The sequence below is a fragment of the Cannabis sativa genome, chromosome 2 (genome assembly GCF_029168945.1).
Source record: "Cannabis sativa cultivar Pink pepper isolate KNU-18-1 chromosome 2, ASM2916894v1, whole genome shotgun sequence".
Classification (NCBI taxonomy): domain Eukaryota; kingdom Viridiplantae; phylum Streptophyta; class Magnoliopsida; order Rosales; family Cannabaceae; genus Cannabis; species Cannabis sativa.
This window is the reverse complement of record NC_083602.1, coordinates 1,248,776-1,267,861: the sequence shown is the minus strand read 5'-3', so window position 1 is coordinate 1,267,861 and position 19,086 is coordinate 1,248,776. Positions and strand designations below refer to the sequence as shown.

At 28.6% G+C, this 19,086-nt stretch overlaps 4 protein-coding genes across 4 annotated transcripts; 1 reads left to right on the top strand and 3 right to left on the bottom strand.

Moving 5' to 3' along the window:
* Window positions 1–874: 874 nt before the first annotated feature.
* LOC115719144 (peroxidase 60-like) lies at window positions 875–4,755 on the bottom strand. The gene is made up of 4 exons (XM_030648075.2): window positions 4,397–4,755; window positions 3,623–3,820; window positions 2,620–2,779; window positions 875–1,507 (listed from the first exon to the last, which is right to left on the bottom strand). The coding sequence occupies exons 1-4, from the start codon at window positions 4,688–4,690 to the stop codon at window positions 1,086–1,088; spliced, it is 1,074 nt and encodes a 357-aa protein (XP_030503935.2). The 5' UTR covers window positions 4,691–4,755; the 3' UTR covers window positions 875–1,085.
* A 926-nt stretch (window positions 4,756–5,681) lies between these two features.
* On the bottom strand, window positions 5,682–8,986 carry LOC115721167 (uncharacterized). The gene is made up of 6 exons (XM_030650420.2): window positions 8,603–8,986; window positions 7,882–7,999; window positions 7,572–7,783; window positions 7,452–7,479; window positions 6,751–6,859; window positions 5,682–6,060 (listed from the first exon to the last, which is right to left on the bottom strand). The coding sequence occupies exons 1-6, from the start codon at window positions 8,861–8,863 to the stop codon at window positions 5,979–5,981; spliced, it is 810 nt and encodes a 269-aa protein (XP_030506280.2). The 5' UTR covers window positions 8,864–8,986; the 3' UTR covers window positions 5,682–5,978.
* Window positions 8,987–10,162: 1,176 nt separating this feature from the next.
* Window positions 10,163–11,435, top strand: LOC115718780 (uncharacterized). Its single transcript, XM_030647604.2, has one exon. The coding sequence runs from the start codon at window positions 10,242–10,244 to the stop codon at window positions 11,292–11,294; it is 1,053 nt and encodes a 350-aa protein (XP_030503464.2). The 5' UTR covers window positions 10,163–10,241; the 3' UTR covers window positions 11,295–11,435.
* A 788-nt stretch (window positions 11,436–12,223) lies between these two features.
* Window positions 12,224–15,496, bottom strand: LOC115720614 (gamma-glutamylcyclotransferase 2-3). The gene is made up of 8 exons (XM_030649775.2): window positions 15,292–15,496; window positions 15,107–15,186; window positions 14,097–14,150; window positions 13,381–13,437; window positions 13,253–13,293; window positions 13,087–13,158; window positions 12,609–12,688; window positions 12,224–12,525 (listed from the first exon to the last, which is right to left on the bottom strand). The coding sequence occupies exons 1-8, from the start codon at window positions 15,398–15,400 to the stop codon at window positions 12,440–12,442; spliced, it is 579 nt and encodes a 192-aa protein (XP_030505635.2). The 5' UTR covers window positions 15,401–15,496; the 3' UTR covers window positions 12,224–12,439.
* Between the last annotated feature and the right edge of the window lie 3,590 nt (window positions 15,497–19,086).

Here is a 19,086-nt window from a genome sequence, read left to right as displayed (position 1 = left end):
AAAGTATAAATTTATATGCATTTAATAAAAATAAATTATAGTATTTTATAATTATGTTTTTGCTGTAAAAAAAAGATATCAGAAACTCAAATATTTAAGAAACTCTAAATTGATGTGGAATGTTAATATTAAAAATATAAAATATAAATATTTTTAAGAAAAAAAAATAAGATTGTTAAATATTATTTATTTCAAATATTTTTCTTAAGATATAATAAATAAGTAAATATATTTTTAGTACAAATAAATTTATTATAGAGTCTTTTAATCAAAATAATTTTTTCTAAAAGTTAGCTTGTACTAACTTTAGCTTTTAGCTGTAGTATCTCCATAAATTCTTCAATAAGCTGATTTTACACTGTTTACCAAACATTTTTTTATCAAATCTTTTTCAAAAAGTAACTTTTAACTTTTTTAAAAGCTGTGCCAAACAGACCCTATAACTTTCACGCATGGCCGACCATTAACCTGTGCAAACAGTGCTAATGCACAGGGCCTAAAATTTAAAAAGGCCCAATATAATTTTTCAGATTTTTTTTTAACCCAACATTCTATCAATGTGTCATGCCAAATAAAAAAAAAGATTTTTTTTATGATTTTTTCCCTTATTTAATGCTTTTTAATTTTTTTATCCATAATATTTGATATTAGTTTGAAGTTGTATTAAAAATAATAACAATTTTAATAAAATTGTTTGAGCTTTTAGGTGTTTAATTATGTAAAATATATTTTTGTAATATAATAATATTTAAAAATATTATTTACAAATTATAATTTTTTTTGTTAGGGCCTATTTTTTAATATTAGAACAGGGCCTCTAAAATATTTGAGACGACCCTACTCTTAAAAAAAAAAAGTCAAGAATAATAATTCTTACATAAAACAATGATTTCATATTATTGAATATTCTTTGATAAAACTTGCAAAATATCAAGTTATACAATTTAATTACTACCAACAAATTAAATAGAGAAAAGAAACATAAAGCAAACAATAATAATATCAATAAATAAAACAAATAACAATTAAGGGATTAAAACATTAATCTTCCCCCAACATATGAATTAACACTAATAATATTATAATTAATTTAATTCTCTGCATGATGTTCTAATCTCACCCTTAGATTTATCAGTGATGACCTCAACTCTTCCCAATTTGACCATAGCTTGTCCAAATTTTTGGGCAAATAAGTCATTATTCCCAAAGGCTAGTTGTTTCACAACATCTTTAGTTTTTTCATCATTGGCTAAATCTTGATCAATCTTGAGAATTCCTCTCTTCATTACTAATTGGTTGTAGAATGATTTATCTACAACCAAGGAACTATCTTCATTAGTTTGGTCCAACGGGACGATGTTGTTGAAACTCGATTTTGAAGGACACTTTGATTTCAAAGAGTTCACCAATGTCGAGTTCATTGTTGGGTCAGGCTTCCCACTGCCATTGAAGTTGTAAACTCGATCTTGGAACAGACTGCAGTGTGCTGTTCCAACAGTATGACCACCTACACGTACGCATGCATGCATATCGAATTCTAGGTTAACGGGAGTAAAATGTAAAAGAAAAAAAAAAGAAGGGCCGACATATAATTATTTTTTGTAACAAATAGTATACCAAAAAGATTGTGTCACTACCGAAACAAAAGCTATCCTTTTGTAATAAATTTTTACTCATAACATAGATTTTTTGTAACTAAGTGTTACTTTTAAACGTCACAACAAAAAGTTATTTATTATTAAAAAAATAATATATTTAAATACAAATTGTTACGAAAAACACAATTCAATCATAATAAATTGTGATTTTTATGAATAATTATTATAGGTTTAATTAACGCAAAATTTTATTACTAAAAAAAAAAGAATTGTAATTGCAACTCAAATTAATTAGAAAAAAACTTTGTTAGTGCCTCCTATATCCGTACTTATTATTTATGTCCCTATATACATTAGAACCTCTATCCAAGAATACACTTGGGACCAAGTAAATTATATTCTAATTGGGAGGTTATAACTAAATAGAGTTACACTAAAAAAAAAAAATTAGAAAACCAAAAAATATCAATGTAACAATAATAACAATAAATAATCATTTATACTATATCATAATAGAAATATTTTAAAGTAAATATAATTTCATATATGTATTATAATTTAAAATAAAATTATTAATTTTACATAAATAAATTTACAAAATACATGTATATATTTTTATTAAGATATAATTATTCTTACATAGAGGTATATTTTGTTAATACGGGACTTAAAAAATGTATAACTACTTACAATTTAGAGGTTATTCTTATTTATAACTGGCCCAAATTGAGACTTGATTTTTTTATAACAAATTAGAGGTTATTCTTAAATAGAGTATTCTTAAATAGAAGTTCTACTGTATAAGTAATATTTTTCAATTAATCCCAATTTATTATAAGTCTATATCTTTTGTAATGACTGAAAGGTATAATTTTTGAATTTATATATGAACACGTTTAGTTATAAAACAAAACTGCATATATAATTTAGAGAAATTCTATAATTTATGTATATTAAGAAGCATATACTTATATAAAGTAATTTAATATGAAATTCTAACTCAAAACTAATTGATAATTACCGAGAAGATAAACCATGTCGGCGATGTCAAGTCCTTTTTGGCGAAATGCACTAATGGAATTAGCCACTGAAATTGTTGGAGGTGGAAGATTAACATTAGTAAGCTTAGATTCTTTTCCATCCAATCTTCCAGTTTCCACAACATAATTCACTCTTCCTTCCTGAAATTTCAAATTTATATAAATATATATTTATTTTTCAAAAAAAATTAATGCATTATATATATTTATCGCATAAATACTTAATGTTTTTAAGTTAATACACTTTTATATTTATTGCTTTTTTCTTTTACGGTATAAATTTATACAACATTTTATTCATTTTCGTTACTATTAGTGTTTAGTACTAACTCGACTCGCTAAAGTGACAAATGTCAAAATTAATTATATAAAATAAAAAAGATATTTATTATTTAAATTATATATATACTAGGTATTAGTAACATGCAATGCACATTTGTTTATAGTTGCATTAGAGTTATTATTACCTAATTATTAATTTAAATAATAATAATACAATTAAATTTAATACAGTTCAATTATATTTTTTTTAAATATATAAAGTTTAATTTTAAATTTGTCTATAAAAAATATATTTAACTAATTTTATTAAACAATAAAATAAGTAAATAAGTTTATATATTTTATATTAATATAACTTAGAAATTTATTATAAAATATAATTAATTAATTGAATTAACTTCTAATTCAAATTTAAATTTAAATTCATATAAAAAACTATCTATTTTTGTTGATACTTTTAAATTAAATTTAAACATTTAAAATTAATTAATTTTTTTTTGAAAAAAAGATAATTAATTGATTGATTTATCGGTATTAGTTTTTATCGTTAACTTTAACGGAAAAATAAAAAAATTGTTAAGCCAATAATTTTTGTTAAATAATTACATTTAATATAGAGATAGAGATAGAGATATAAATTATTTGAATTATATAAAATGAAAAGATATATTATTTGAATTATATATATATTTATTTACTTACACTTGCTAAGTTGACAGCATCTCTTGTAGCAATAGCAATGATATCAGCACAAGACACAACTTGATGACATTTGCTCTCTAAATCTTTCTTAATATCATCTATAACATCATAACCTCTCACACTTCTATTTGGGCCAGCGTTCTTCTCAGTTAGGCTTCCATCTTTATTTTTCTCAATTAGAATAGAAGCATCACATCCCTATACATATACATATATAATTAAAAAATAATCATAATAATATATACTAATTAAAACTCATAATGAAAGTATGTGTTAGATATGTAGAATATTGGAAGTTAGTTTAAAGTTTTTTTTTTTTGACTTTTGAAGCTCCAAAAACACTTTTGTTGTTGGTTGGGTAATTAATAAATTTTTACCTTCAACTCTATTTTTTTTTTTTAACAAAAGCGAATAACTTCCTGAGAAGCTAAAAAAAAAAAGCAAAAGCTAGAATTCGGTATGGTGCTTAATTTTGTTGAGGGATATTTTTGCTGGTATATATTGATCGAGATTTGGATGCTCAAGTAGAATAACTCGTCATGCTCTTATGTTATTGAGCATTGTACTATTAGGTATTAAATTATGTGAGATCCAATATTAAATTATAAGTATTATTGGTGCCCTTTATTGATTCATGCAGTGTCCACCCTATGCATGTAAAATGGTCGGTGTTGAATAATTACCAGTGTCGCTTAATAATACTCATGACAACATATTATAATAATTATATATTAACGCGCTATTTATATGGGATACTCTAACAGTAACGTATACCTTAACAAAGCAATCGTGGAACTGCATACGAAGAAGTGCGGCCACAAGAGTCCGGTCTTTTCCAAAAGCTAATTTCACGGCATCTTTGATTGTGGCCTCAACATTCACTTCCGTTGTTGTTGTTTGAGATTTCGAGTTGAATGGCCAGAAGCCGGTGGTGGTGGTGGTGGTAATGTTGCATTTTTTGTTGTAGTAACCACTTTGCAATGCTCCATAACATTGCCCAATACTCAAACTCAAAATTATAAAGATACCTATAATAGGAGCCATCTCCAAAACCCTATTATTCTTCATTTTTCAAATATGTATAATGTATGTATGATTATTATTATTACTAGGATTTGTGAATATTGAGTTGTGGTTTTAATGTTTTTTTGTGTCTATTTATAGGGAATGAGAATGTACTTGTAGACCTTAATTATATATATATATATGCTTGGCACGTATATATGATATTGTTGGTGATCAATTTTGATTTTTTTTGTAAGCTGGACAAGACGTGCTATATAGTCGTGTGTGTATATATATAGATATTATATATATATATTTGTGGATTAATTATTATAATATTTTGGGTATATATTTATAAGATTAGTGTGTTAATCATGTGTTTAATTAAGGGTGTGATATTCTAAGACAGATATGTGATCATTTTTTTGCCAATTTTTGAGTCAAATCCGACAGAAGATTTATATATTTTATTTTTTTTGACGTGAAAGATTTATAATATTGATCACACTACAATTTATATATATATAATTAGCATCAATTGGTTGGTAATTTATAAATGAAAATATCATTATTTATGCTTGCATTTTTATTTTTGAAAAAGTGATTTAAATCATATTTAAAAATTACTACAATATCTATAAAAAATGGACATTTTCATATTTGTTCAAGTTTTATGTGTTCGATTTCATGTATCTTAGAGCATCTTCAATGGTAGTGCTTAGAAAAAGTACTTAATAATATAGCTGAAAGAAACTAACAATTAGAGATGTTTTGTTGCCAAATTAAAAAGTAATATTGATGCCAAAATTTGATATTAATTGCTGAACTCATTTTTAAATAAAATTAAAATAAATATTATATTAAATAATAATAATGATGTATTAAAATTGAAGTACTTACTATTTGTGAGTAATTTTTCTTAAAAGAGAAAGGATTACATGTCAACAAGACTTGTGTAACAGACAATTTGATAAATTCAATTTACCAAATTATCATTGTTAAAAAATATGTCAAATTTGAGGTACAACAAATAAGATTAGAATACAACTATTACTAGGAAAACAAATCAATTCAAATCTATTTTTCATAATATTTTAGAACAGCACCAAAAGATTTAAGATGATAGACCCTTAATATGCACTCATATGGTGAATGTCATCATTATCAACCACTTTCACAAGAGTTACATAAAAAGTTGAGTTCATAAAACACATTTATTTACAAATATTTACATCACTTGGAAGAAGAAGATATTAAGTTGGAGTTTGATCAATTTGAAACCCCAATTTGCATAAACTGAAAATACAACACAATTTACAAATAGTTCACAGATGAGGAACAACCATCTTCTTCATAGAGCCCTCATCACAACTTTGCTTGTTGTATGAACACCCATTGCCACGATTTTCAACACAGCACGAGTCTGGTATAATCTGCAATTCAAGAGTGTGTCAATTCAAATCTGTTTTATCTAGTCGCAACCATAAATATTAAGGTCAATAATGGAGTCAAAATAGTAAAAATATGACCCTGAACTCAATTTTTTAAAATGTAACTAACAATTACTAGCAGAAACAGATGCAGAAAATATAACAAGTTATGTTATAACATTTCTAAATTGGGTCATTATTAAATTTTATTTTGACAAAAAAATCAATTCAAGATCTTGGTCCATTTTTTCATTTAACAAAACAAAAAATTCAATCAATAACTTTTGCAAAATACAAGTCCAAAAAGGTATTTACCCTTGAATAATTTATGATCTAAGGAGATAAAATAATATAAAAGTTGTCCCAACAAAGATTTCAAACAAAAGCAGAAGACATTCGAAATAATATGTGGGCCTACATATATGGCTAAATAATGGGCTAAAAGCATATCTATACATCAAAAGTATGCTTCTGCTCTTATAGTGTTTCTCATTATTCTTTTATGTTCTTGCCATGGACAGTATTAGGATTAATTATGTACAGGTTAAAATTCATTAAGATATTGATGCATTCAAAAGGCTCATCGATGAATTGAGAGTTTTAAGATATCAAAAATCTGTTTCTGTCAATTTACTTGGTAAGGGAAGCAGTTGAAAATTCATAACATTGTAGCAACTGAAAGAAAAAACTTACCCGGTCAGAGCAAGTCCCCAGGTCGCCAAGGCATAAAACAATTTCCCGGCATGCCAAATTTCGAACATCTGGGTCAGTTTACTCACGCTAGCTAATGCTTTTGTCATGGCTGCATATTTTCAGCAAAAAGATAGGTAAGAAAAATATCAATTCTCTGCTATCCAAAAAGATATAAGTGTATGAATAAAGGAACCCCAAACCGAGCTGCTAACTAGAAGAGACACCGCCCACTTACATCATCGAATGATACAAGGAAGTTGCCCAACTTTATAATACTAACCGATAACAAATCTTTGCTATAAAATCTACCAATAGGGAAGAATGAACTTATATCTCCTAAATTATCTAACCACAAGAAAAAGCATCAAAAGCTAGAAGAAACACTACAAAGTAAATTCCATGATTCCATCCTATTCATCTGTAGTTAAGACTTCTTCCAGGCATAAAAGAAAAATCAAACCAATATAAAAACCCGAATGTGCTATTATAACCAGAAAGGATAGTGAAAATCTGTTCATGACCCCAACTATTATCGGTGTATGTAAGTATTGAATTTTGAATTTGAAAGACAGCCTGCATCATTCATGTAACTTTTGCTAGAGCAATTATTATTAAAAATTATCCCATTAGATTAGCAAAACAATAGGGGCATAATGTTAAATCTAAATGTTCTAATTTAAAATTTTCAAGTGGTAACTTACTCTTTTGTAATTCTTCTGGTGTCATTTTCTGCAAATTACAATAAAGGCAAGCACATGAGATGTATCAAAACATAGAAAATAACAGGAAGAAAACAAAAGATAATTTGATAAGAAATTAACCTGAGCCTTTGGGTTCGAGACAATGCATTTCGCAATGAAGTTTGCAACACCATCCACCACGTGCTCCTCGCTAACAACTACATAACTGTCGTCATCGATTCCACTCCGTTCCTCAACATTGCTTGAAACCATGTCCTCTGTCACCCAAACCCACCAACTTGGTTCTTTCTGGTCAACATTCACAAGAATTTCAGCTGCCTGCAAATCATTTTCTATCGAAAAAGAAAACCCAACACACAACAGTTACTAAATTTCATAGAATAAGTAAATGACACCAAAAAAATAGAATCATCAGTTAAATCTAAACAACCTGTGGCAACCTTGAAAGGAAATTCATATCCATCTCCTTTGGCTGAAGCGAGCTGGAGGGTTTTGATACGAGCCAAGAACTTCTCAGAATCCACAGTAGCAACTAAACGAGCATACAACTACATTGCAAAAACACAACACCCCATTTAGCCCAACGGAAAATTTGCCAAGCTAACAACATGAAAATGTTAAATTAGCAAAATAACCACATTGAAAATACACTGTGCCACCATTAAACAACCATGATGGTCTTTTTATGGTAGCGTTGTGTAATTTTTGATCATTTGTGCAATCAAACATAGTTATTTCTGATAGCTATTTTTCCAAATCACTCACATTTTTTCAAGTCACTTCTACTAATTTAAGATTAAAAAAAAGAACCTTTGTTAAATAGTAATATGATTCTATAGAAAAATGTATCATAGTAACTTTCATCTGAGACATGAGAAATTTGCCAAACTAACCACATTAAATTTACACTGCCACCACCATAATGATTGTTTTATGGTCAAATAGTATAATTTTATGATTATTTTGCTAATAAAAATTTTCATATGGTTATTTTTACAAAACACTGTTCAATTATTGGGGTTTCAACCAAATTCTCATCCACATTAAAATAGTAATATAAGCTCAATTTTGGAGAACTTTTAACCGAATTCTCATCCATAAAGTTTCCAAATTAAATTCAAAAAACTTTCAATATAGACAAAAAGACATACATCTGGAGGGCAATCGTTCAACAAAGAAGGAGAATCAGAAAGATTCTGAAGAAGCTTGATATTCTGGTGAAGCAAGTCCCTCAATCGATGATTCTCGGATCTGAGATATTCCAATTCTTCCTCGGGAGAAGCGTGTTGAATGGGCTCATCGGAAGAGTCGTTGTGGTGGCGGTGTTTGTGGCAGGTTTCCATGGCGGTCCAGGCAACGTCGGCGACCTCCATGACTGTCTTGGCTACCTCGATAGCTCCGTGGCCACCCATGGCGATCGTTAATTCGGTTATGTGAAAGAAGAAAGAGAGAATTTTGAGAAGAATGAAAGGAATGGAAGAATGACCGCTTGGGTTTGGGTTTGGTGTTATTGCGTGTAGCAAAAGGAGATGAGGAAGACGAAGGGTAAATTTGGTATTTTGCTAACTATATTGACACGTGTAACTACAAATTGTAAGCATTTTCGATGGTAGGGTGTTCATAAAATAGCCGATCTAATAATCTAATCTAATCCAATTCAAAATTTTAAGATTTTATACTATTGGAAAATTTTATAATGCACTCCCTTAAGAGGGGTGTATAGATGACTCTTATCTTTTTTCGGCATCCGAAAGATTTTTTATAGTCTAATTTTTTTCATGGTCGGTCACATTAAAGTTATTTAAGACATCTTGCAAAATTTTGAAAAATTTGGAAAAATTTAACATGCTGAAAACAAGGTTCAAACTGTTTGTTACACACGTGACTCTTTTATTATAAACGCGTGTAAAATAGACTGTTTGAATATTATTTTTTATATTGTAAAATATTCTGAATTTTTCAAAATTTTGTAAGATTTTAAATAACTAAAACTTATACGACTATGAAAAAAATTGGACTAATTTTTTTTCTTAATACCGAAATATATAACGGTGCATCGGTGCACCTATTTTAGGAGTGCATTGTAGAAGCACCCCTATTCTACAAAATATAAAAATATAGTTTTTTTTGTGCTTCTACAATGCACTCTCTTAAAATAAAATTTTTGAGAAATTCAGAATAATTTATAATATAGGTAGCAATGTTCAAACAATCTATGTTATATGTATAAAATAATAATAAAAAAATCACGCATATAAGTTTATAACATATTGTTTGAACTCTATTTTTGGCGTGTTAAATTTTTTTAAATTTTTCAAAATTTTGCAAGATGTTTTAAATAACTATATAGTATATAATTATGAGAAAAAATTTGACAAAAAATTATTTTGGATACTTAAATATATCAATATATTTATTTTAAAGGGGTCCACTGTAAAATTTTAAATTTTTTCTTTTCAAAAAAATTATTGAATCTATATACCAAAATATAACAGATAGAGATGGATATGTATAATTAGATGATAAATAATAGTTCGATAAGACAAATCTTTTAAAATACACTCTAAATTAATATTAAATTCTAATTAAACTAAAGTTTTATTTTTTATTTTTCTTCGACATCAATAATAACTACACAATTATATATTTATAGTGTTTCATCGTATTTACAAAGGGATTAGTAATAAGCCCACTATTTCATAGTGTAACATTAAATATTGAATCTTGTACGTATTGTATCCATAATCATAACTTCACCACTGAACTTATCTTCTTTCCATTCCTTCTTCAATGAACTCCATGGCCATAAATCTTGTTATTCTTCCCAATCTGACTCTCAGATGCTCTTATTCTTCATCCAAAACCAAAACCCAACAAATCCCAGCTAGGGACAGACCCATCGACTTCGGAAAACACAAGGGAAAATTACTGGGAACACTCCCTTCGAATTACCTCAAATGGGTCTCCAAGAATCTAAGAGCTCGTGATTTTGAACACTGGGCTAACCTTGCTGATCAAGTCCTCCAAGACCCACTTTACCAAGATCGAATCCAATGGGAATTTGCCCAGAATATCTTGGAAGGTAATCATAGGTCGTCGTCGATTTCGAAACCAGTTTCGGAGTTGTTATTAGAGATGAGTGAGAGGTTTGGTTGGGATAATGAAGATAAGGTTGGTTGGAGCAGAGTGGATTTTGAGCTTCTTGGGACTTCTAAGGGTGGACGGATTCCCAGGGTGGGTGGAGGGAAAAGTGGAGGGAAAAGGGAGGATTTGAGAGTGGATGGAAAAGAAGAAAGGAGGAAGGAAAGGGTGAGGGTGAGGGGTAGTTTGGGAAATTCAGATATTGATAGTATTGGGAATGAAGTGATGATTATGAGATTAGATGAAAGGAGGAAAGAAGGGAAAATTGGAGGGAAAAGGGAGGGTTTGAGAGTGGAAAAGGATGGGGATGGAAAAGAAGAAGGGGAAGGAAGGAAGATGAAGAAAGAAGAGAAGGGTAGGGGTAGTTTGGGAAATTCAGATATGATGATGATGATGATGAGATTAGAACAAAGGAAGAAAGAAGGGAAAAGGGAGGATTTGAGAGTGGAAAAGGGAGGGGGTGGAAAAGAAGAAGGGGAAGAGAGGAGTAGGAGAGAAATGAGGAGGGAAAGGGTAATGAGGTTGAGTAAGAAAGAAGAGAAGGGAAAGGGTAGTTTGGGAAATTCAGATGTTGGGAATGAAGTGATGATGATGAGATTAGAAGAAAGGAAGAAAGAAAGTGAAGTAGAAGTTTACAATCCATTCCCTGGAAGAGAATCACTCTTGAAAAAGGTACTCCAAAGGAGAAAATTTTCATTGTAATAATTTAGCTTGAATTTTGTAGACATTTATGAGAGTATTATTAACTACATTTATGTACTCCAATATGACATAGTTTAGTGAAATAGAGTAGATTTGATTTGATTTTGAACACAATAATACAAGTTGCAATATTGTTTTAAATCAATTACTCAAATTGTTGATAAATGAAAACATTAAATGTTTATTACACCGTATTTAAAATTGGAATAAAAATAAATGAAAAATAATCAAAATTAATATTTGCAATATATTGTTTAATTATAACAAGTTTATTACACAGTATTCATAATTAGAATAAATTAATAAAAAAATGTAACAAAATAAATGAAAAATAATCGGAATCAATATTTATAATATATTATTTACTAAAATTGTGTTAGAATTTGGAATGAAAGTGAATGAGGTGCATGGAGTTCAATCTCAAAACAATTAACAATGAAATGAGTAACTCATTCATTTTATATATGACAATTTATTTTTACACATTAGTAATGTGTGAGACTAACTCTAATAAATTATTTAAAAATACAATAATAATGATTTATCTTGTTTACTAAATTAAAAAAATATAACTGAAATGTTTAAATTAACTAAATTGTTTTTATGAATTAAATTATGGTATATAATAATTACTTTGTAAGACATATTTTAAAGTTAAAATTGTAATTATATATTTAATATTAAAAAATAAAATAAATAATAAATAAAAGTCATTACCATTAATATTCTTTAAAAAATCATTAGGAGAAGTATTCTCGAAATCCTACCTTTCCTAATAAATACTTTTTTTAAGCTTTTAAGGGTGTCAAAATTTTGAAGTGATGTTAGGGAATAATAATATGATGCTACTATGCAAAGTGTATCAAGATTTTTAGCATAAACATATTTTTAGCTATTATGTGGTATAATATCATATTTTAAATTGAATAGGATCCAAAACATGAGAGGAGAAATCATTACTAGAATTCCAATCTACAAATTAGTTTTGTATAAGCCAAAATGACACTTATACTAAAGAAAAGATTTGAATGTTGGAACAATTTCAATTTGCCCCTTTTCTATAAATCTCAATTCTACACTGCTAAATCAAAGTTTTCTTTTATTTATTTGTATGAGACTGAAATTGCATGATCAAATCAATAGGATCATGAATTGTGCGAAATTGATTCCGATTCTGAGAGGATTCGCCTCACTTCATTCGCGAGACCAATTACATGTTCATCTTCACATCCTAATCAAAAAATTTAGACCATAAATAAGTTTAACTCAAAAACAATTTATGGAAAGAAGATTGTTTTAATTGAAAGAACTTACCAATTTGAAGAAGAGCCTTTTCAAGCTGAAATAGGTAGTCTCTGTTGGGTCCCGAGGGGCCTTCGGCTTGAACAATTTGCCTACGAAATAGAAGATGTAAAACATGTTAAGATTAAGTTTTTTTTCTGAAATATTTATTAGTAAAAATCAACTTCAAAAGTATTTGAAACTAGTATCCCCACTAATATTTGAGAATGGAGAAACAATAATCATTGCTATGTAGGTACCTAAAAAAAAGGACATTACATATTTCACATGCCTGAACAAGCTAAACATTTTCATTGTTGTTCAGTTTACCAAAAAAATCATCATCTCTGAAATTGGTTATTTTAGGAGATTCATTTTTTTTCCTATAACATAACTGTTAAGATTACATAAACAGCAAAGCAATGGATTATCATTCAGCCCAGAAAAAGTAACCTAACATAACATTTCAAGAAATCAAAAAATTGGCAATGCAGAGATTAAAGATACATACTTGGCAATATCTTGAATGGAAGCTGGGCCCAAGTAGTTCACATTGGCTTTCTTGTCTGGAGAAGCAATATATCTAAATAGAGAAACTGTCAGTTTTCAACTGTTTTTTTTTTCTTTTTTGGTTCAACCCAAACCCAACATGAGTGAAAAATCTACTGAGTTCTTACACCATTACTCCTGAAACAGTTGGAGTAGTAGCCAAAGGCTCCTGAAGATTGAATAATGAGAAAATATTAAGTAACATAACAAAACATACATACCTATGAATATGTTAAAATATCTCATGATAACTTACAGTGAAAAAATCAACATAGGCCTTCTTGTCATACTGTTTCTCTCTCACTTCTAAATGCTGTGTATAATAATAATTAATAATTACAAAAAAAAAAAAGAAAGAGAGAGAGAGAGAGAGAGAGAGAGAGAGAGAGAGAGAGAGAGAGAGAGAGAGAGAGAGAGAATTTTGTTAAGATAACATTACTACAATAAGTAGTGATTAGAATAATTAGGAAGCATCAATATGGTTTAAGTCAAGGTCAAGTAAACAGTGATGACTGATGAGAAGTGTGAAAGATTTTTCAAACTGCATGAAATGAAACAATGCACACAAAAGTTAAATTGTATAAATAAAAAATCATTCAAATGCATTATATATATATATATATATATATATATACACTCATAACACTGTTTCTCAAAACATGTAAAACTTGACAAAATTAAAAACTACAACAACTTCATAGTTGATTATATATTTATTTGAAAATTCTTAATGTTATTATGGTATTTTCATCTTAACTAGGGAAATATTTTATTCATTATTTCTAAATACTCACTAAAAAATCCAAGCACATCATTGAAAAATATATATAACTCTTTTGAAATGGTGTTAAACAAACTAAGGATATTTATAGCCTTTAGGCAAGGTAAAAAGCTCTTCAAAAACAATGTGGAATATATAAAACACAAACAAAATTCATTCATACTTTTCTATATATGATTTAAAAGTCTTACCGTTAATGCAATTTCTTGGTCTTCCTTCTTGGTAATCTTATAAGCAGCACCCCACTATTAACCTCAAAAAATCAAACATAAATATTGTCACTTTCATTAATTTCAAAACTTACTATAAAGTTAGTGAGCTAATGAACTCAAAATCTAGTGACACTACACACATTCATGTGGTAACTTCTTCTAATCAATCAAAATTCATTTTAAGATAGGTAGTAGTTAAAGTGAAGGAGCATTGTGATGGTCATTGAGTGAAGAATAGAATAGTATAAATAGGTAAGTAATAGAATAGAATGAGAATGGGTATGTAGTGTATTGAGTAAAATCTTTGGGGGTTAAGGTCTCCCATCAATTGTAATTGGTTTACTCATATATTCAATATACATTTTTTTACTGTTTGGCTACTATTTTATTAGTTCTTGTTACTATTGTGCTATCACATTGCTATTAAGCACATAAGGTGTTCAATACCAAAAAAACAGCGCGTTATTTAAATTAAATTATGTTTTTCAATATTAAATTGTACTAATAATACTGAAGGATATGAAAAGTGTTCAACATTACAATAAAATATTATCGTGTAATTAAATATCGAGTCCAACATAATTTAAATTTATAATTTTTATTTAATATATATATAAAAAAACTGCTAATTACTCCTAGTGAAATTTGCTATACTAGTGAAATACTAAAATTTTGCAAAATAATCTTACTTAATTTACTTTATATAGTCGTTTTGCAACCACAATGATCGTTTATGATCGAAGATTATAATTCATGATCGTTTTTGAGACTATACAAGATTATTTTAAATTATAAAAAATTTCATATAAGCTATTTTTACAGAACATTCTTATTCCTATACTCACTTTCTAATCCCAAGTGCTCAAATGTCAATATATTTGATTAAAACGCAATAATAATAATAATAATAACTAAGCTAAAATTTTAGATACCAACTGAAAATTTAGCATTGCTATGGCGTTTTAGCAAAAAAAAAAAAAAAAACTTACACAGACTTCGTGGGGATCGGCAGGCTCTAAAGTCACCGTTCTCCCTGGAAACTCCGGTGTCCCTCTATGGTCAGTACTGCCTATACAAAACGACAATCAAATCAAACAAAACGACAGACATCGATAAACGAAGGAAGAACACAGAGAGAGACCCATCCAAAAAAAATAAAAAAAAAATCAAAGACCTTGATAGAATACGCGGCGGTAGCCTTTGATGAAACCGACGAGTCGTTCGTCGAAGTTGAAACCGGCTTTCCATACGAGAGAGCCGTAACCAAAAACCCACATCGCCATTTTTGTCTAAGTGATTCCTTTATTTCTCTTCGATCAGATGAGAGAGAGAGAAAGAAAAAGAGCCAATAAGAAAAGGTCTTGGTGATTTTAGTGTCTTCTCCAATCAGAGGTTGCCACGTCATTTTTTTATAAAAAAAATCATAATTACCACATATTTTATTGAGCACAATGAGATTGGAGGAAATGGAGAGTAAAAGAGGAATTTGCGGTAAAACCCTCTAACTATTAATTTACTTGCAAAAAATTATCTAACTTTAAGGTTGGATGGTTTTTTGCAAGTAAATTGATAGTTGGGGGAATTTTGCCGCAAATTACTCTTAAATTTTTTATTTTAATTTTGTAAAATATTGTCACGTAGGATAATTTTTTAGTGACTTGTCATTGCCACGTGGGCAAAATTAGGACTTAACAAGGCTGGACAGACGACACCTTAAAAATGTAAACGGAACTGAACTTTGAAGGGTTTTCCCACCAAAATATGAGGTTGGATGGGTTTTTGCAAGTAAATTGATAGTTGATGGGGTTTTGCCGCAAATTACTCAAAATAAAATGAAGAAATTTGCAGTATTAAAAGTTTAATTTTCAGTTGTAAATAAATACTTAAGTTTAATTTTTGGCAATAATAATGTCTAAGTTATAATTCTAAAACTTCTGTAGGTATCTCAATGTTAATTGTTAAGTAAATTTTCACGTGAAAATTCTTGGTTGGTCCAAGTCATTAAATTTTTATTTTTTAAAAAAATTTAGTTTAAATATACCAATTAGAAAACGACATGTAGATAATGAGTTGATATTTAAGGGTTAGCTATTTTTGAAGTTCCAGAAATATAACTTATGTATTATTACGGTTAAAAATTAAAATTAGGTACTTATTTGCAACCGAGAGTTAAACTTAGGTATTTATATGCAACCGAAAATTAAACTTAGGTATTTATATCGTAAAAATATATATTATATATATTTGGGTGGTTCTACTGTTTTGATGCACCCTCTACTGTTTTGACATAAAGAAGAATTTTTTAGTCTAATTATTTATATTTGTGTACGTTTTAGTTATAAAAGATTACCTACAAAATTTTGAAAAATTCAGAATAATTTACACTATAGAAAATAGTGTTCAAACAGACTATTTCACATTCGTATAAAATAAAATACTCACGAGAGCAACACATTGTTTGAACCATGTTTTTAAAAAGTTAATTTTTTTTCTGAATTTCTTCAAATTTTACAAAATGTCTCAAATAACTATAACGTACATAACCATGAGAGAAAATATGACTAAAAAATTATTTTGGATACCAAAACGAATAGGAGTGCGTCTGTATATTTCTTTAAGAGAGTGCATTATAGAATTTTTCTATATAATTATATAAAAAAAATTCAAATTAAATAATTTTACATTTTTCAAATTACTTACCATTCTTTCTAATTTATCAAACAACATAAAGGAAAAGGAAAGGAGTACTCATTTCCTTTCCATTCCTATACTTTTTCTATCTTTCCTACCCTATCAATCATTCTTCCTTTCCATCATTCCTACCCTATCTTTCCTACCCTAGATAAAATAGATTTTGTAAGTCATTATTATTTGAAGACATAAATTTATAGATACTTTTTTTTTCTTTTATAGTTGCCTTTCGAAATTACAATTTTTAGGTTACATTGTTGCAACCCTACTCACACACTCCAATACCCTTTATATGGCCACTCTTAAACTAGTCCCAAATGATTTAAATTTACAACTAAATTTAACTCCAACTATTGTAAATATATATTATGTTTTACTTTTATGCAATTAGTGGTTTAAAATAGACCAAACTCCAACTAAATTTCTTAGTTCTTCTTCTTCCAAGCGATGTTGTTTTTAAGGTACTTATTATGAACATATTAAGGGTCTAGCTAAGATCTTAAATCTTTTTGTGCTGTTCTAAAATATCATCAAAAACATATTTGAATTGATTTGTTTTCCTAATAGTGTATTCTAATCTTATTTGTACATCTTTTAGCAATCGTAAATAAAAATTGTTATTATATTGTTACAAGTCTTTTAGATTATTGATTTGTACACTTAGTAGTAGATGCATGTAATCAATTAAATCAACTATATCAACAGATGAAAAATATTCAATAATGGATAAAATTAATAACAAAATAACATCTCTCATCTTTGAACATCATTCAACTACTTTAATCAATCAAATAAATAAATAAAAATCATACACTATCGATGTCTAGATTTGATAATCTAAAACATGGTTGGGGACTTTTGGTATAGAGAGGAGGAATTCTAGTAGGCCAACCATGAACAAGCACAGGCAAAATACGAAGGCTGAGAGTTTTCTCGGCGAATGGACAGTAACAAACATGTTCATAACATTTGCTCCCAAATCTGTACCGGAAGATCTCAACATTATCATTATGATTGAGTAGTACTCTTTTGAAGAAAATAACATCTTCATCTTCGGGATGGAATGCAATGGGACACAATGACATATTTTCATATGCTCCCCATTTCAATCTAACATCTTTAACCATAACCCACGGTGATGATGGCGATGAATAAGACTGAACTAAATCCCATGCTCTGAGAACATAGTGACCACCCGCCTCTTTATCCAAAAACAGCTGCGCCAAAAATTGGTGTCGAACTCTGCTGGCATGACAACCGAACAACAATGAGTAGTACTGGTGTCAAATGCAATTATTCCATCAAAACAGTATCGCCCGAATGGCCAGTAAATGATGTCGTTGCTGCATCCAATAGGTGTGAGATGCCACTCGTACAACCTGACTGGACATAGGAATTTAAAGCAACAACTCCATTCTTTGGTCTCCGAACAGAAGATAGATCTGCGAAACTGCTCGCCTTTATAAGCATCATTTGAAGTGATTAACACAACCTAAGTTATTCTAAATTAATTAAAGTTTTATAAGGAAATAAATTATAAGGTTATTTTCAGGTTACAGGTTATTTTTTATTTATTTTTATTTAATTTCTTAATTAATCACAACCATTTAATAGTGATCTAATGGCTAACAAAATGTAACTATAATGGTTACAATAAAAATGTAATCATTGAAACTTCCTCCGTATATGTATATATTTATATGAAGATTTATATGAAAAAGTTATTTGAGGTCTTGCTTTATTCAATTTTGTGTGTGTCAACTTGCATATTTTTTTCTCTAGAGCCCTTGAATATTTCTCTCGATCTCCCATTAATGAATATAGAGAATGAAGTGGTGGAGACACACCCTCTAATCCATTTCCTCCATCGATCCCTAAAACCTTTTTTCCTCAAAACCAAGTCTAGAAAGTCTCTTTCGACTCGATCATATGCTTTCTCAAAATCAATCTTGAATACAAATTATATATATATTGAGGTTGGTTAATTAAATGTTGTCTCACTTTTTATTATTTATTTTGCTTGTATTTTGTAGGAAATAATATTACAATGGCGGCGAATGAAATTGTGAATGAGTTCACAATTACTCTTACACATTCGAGTCTTAGTGAGGCTGTGGATTTGCCTGATAATGCTTCAACAATTTTTCGCAAAAATCTTCTTGGAAAATTCAAGCCTGTTTTTTTATACGATGGTGAGAAACTTACTGAAATGACGATGAGTTTGAGGGAGCCTTCTATCAGAAACCGATTTCTTCCACCAGCTTTTTTTTTGGAAGAA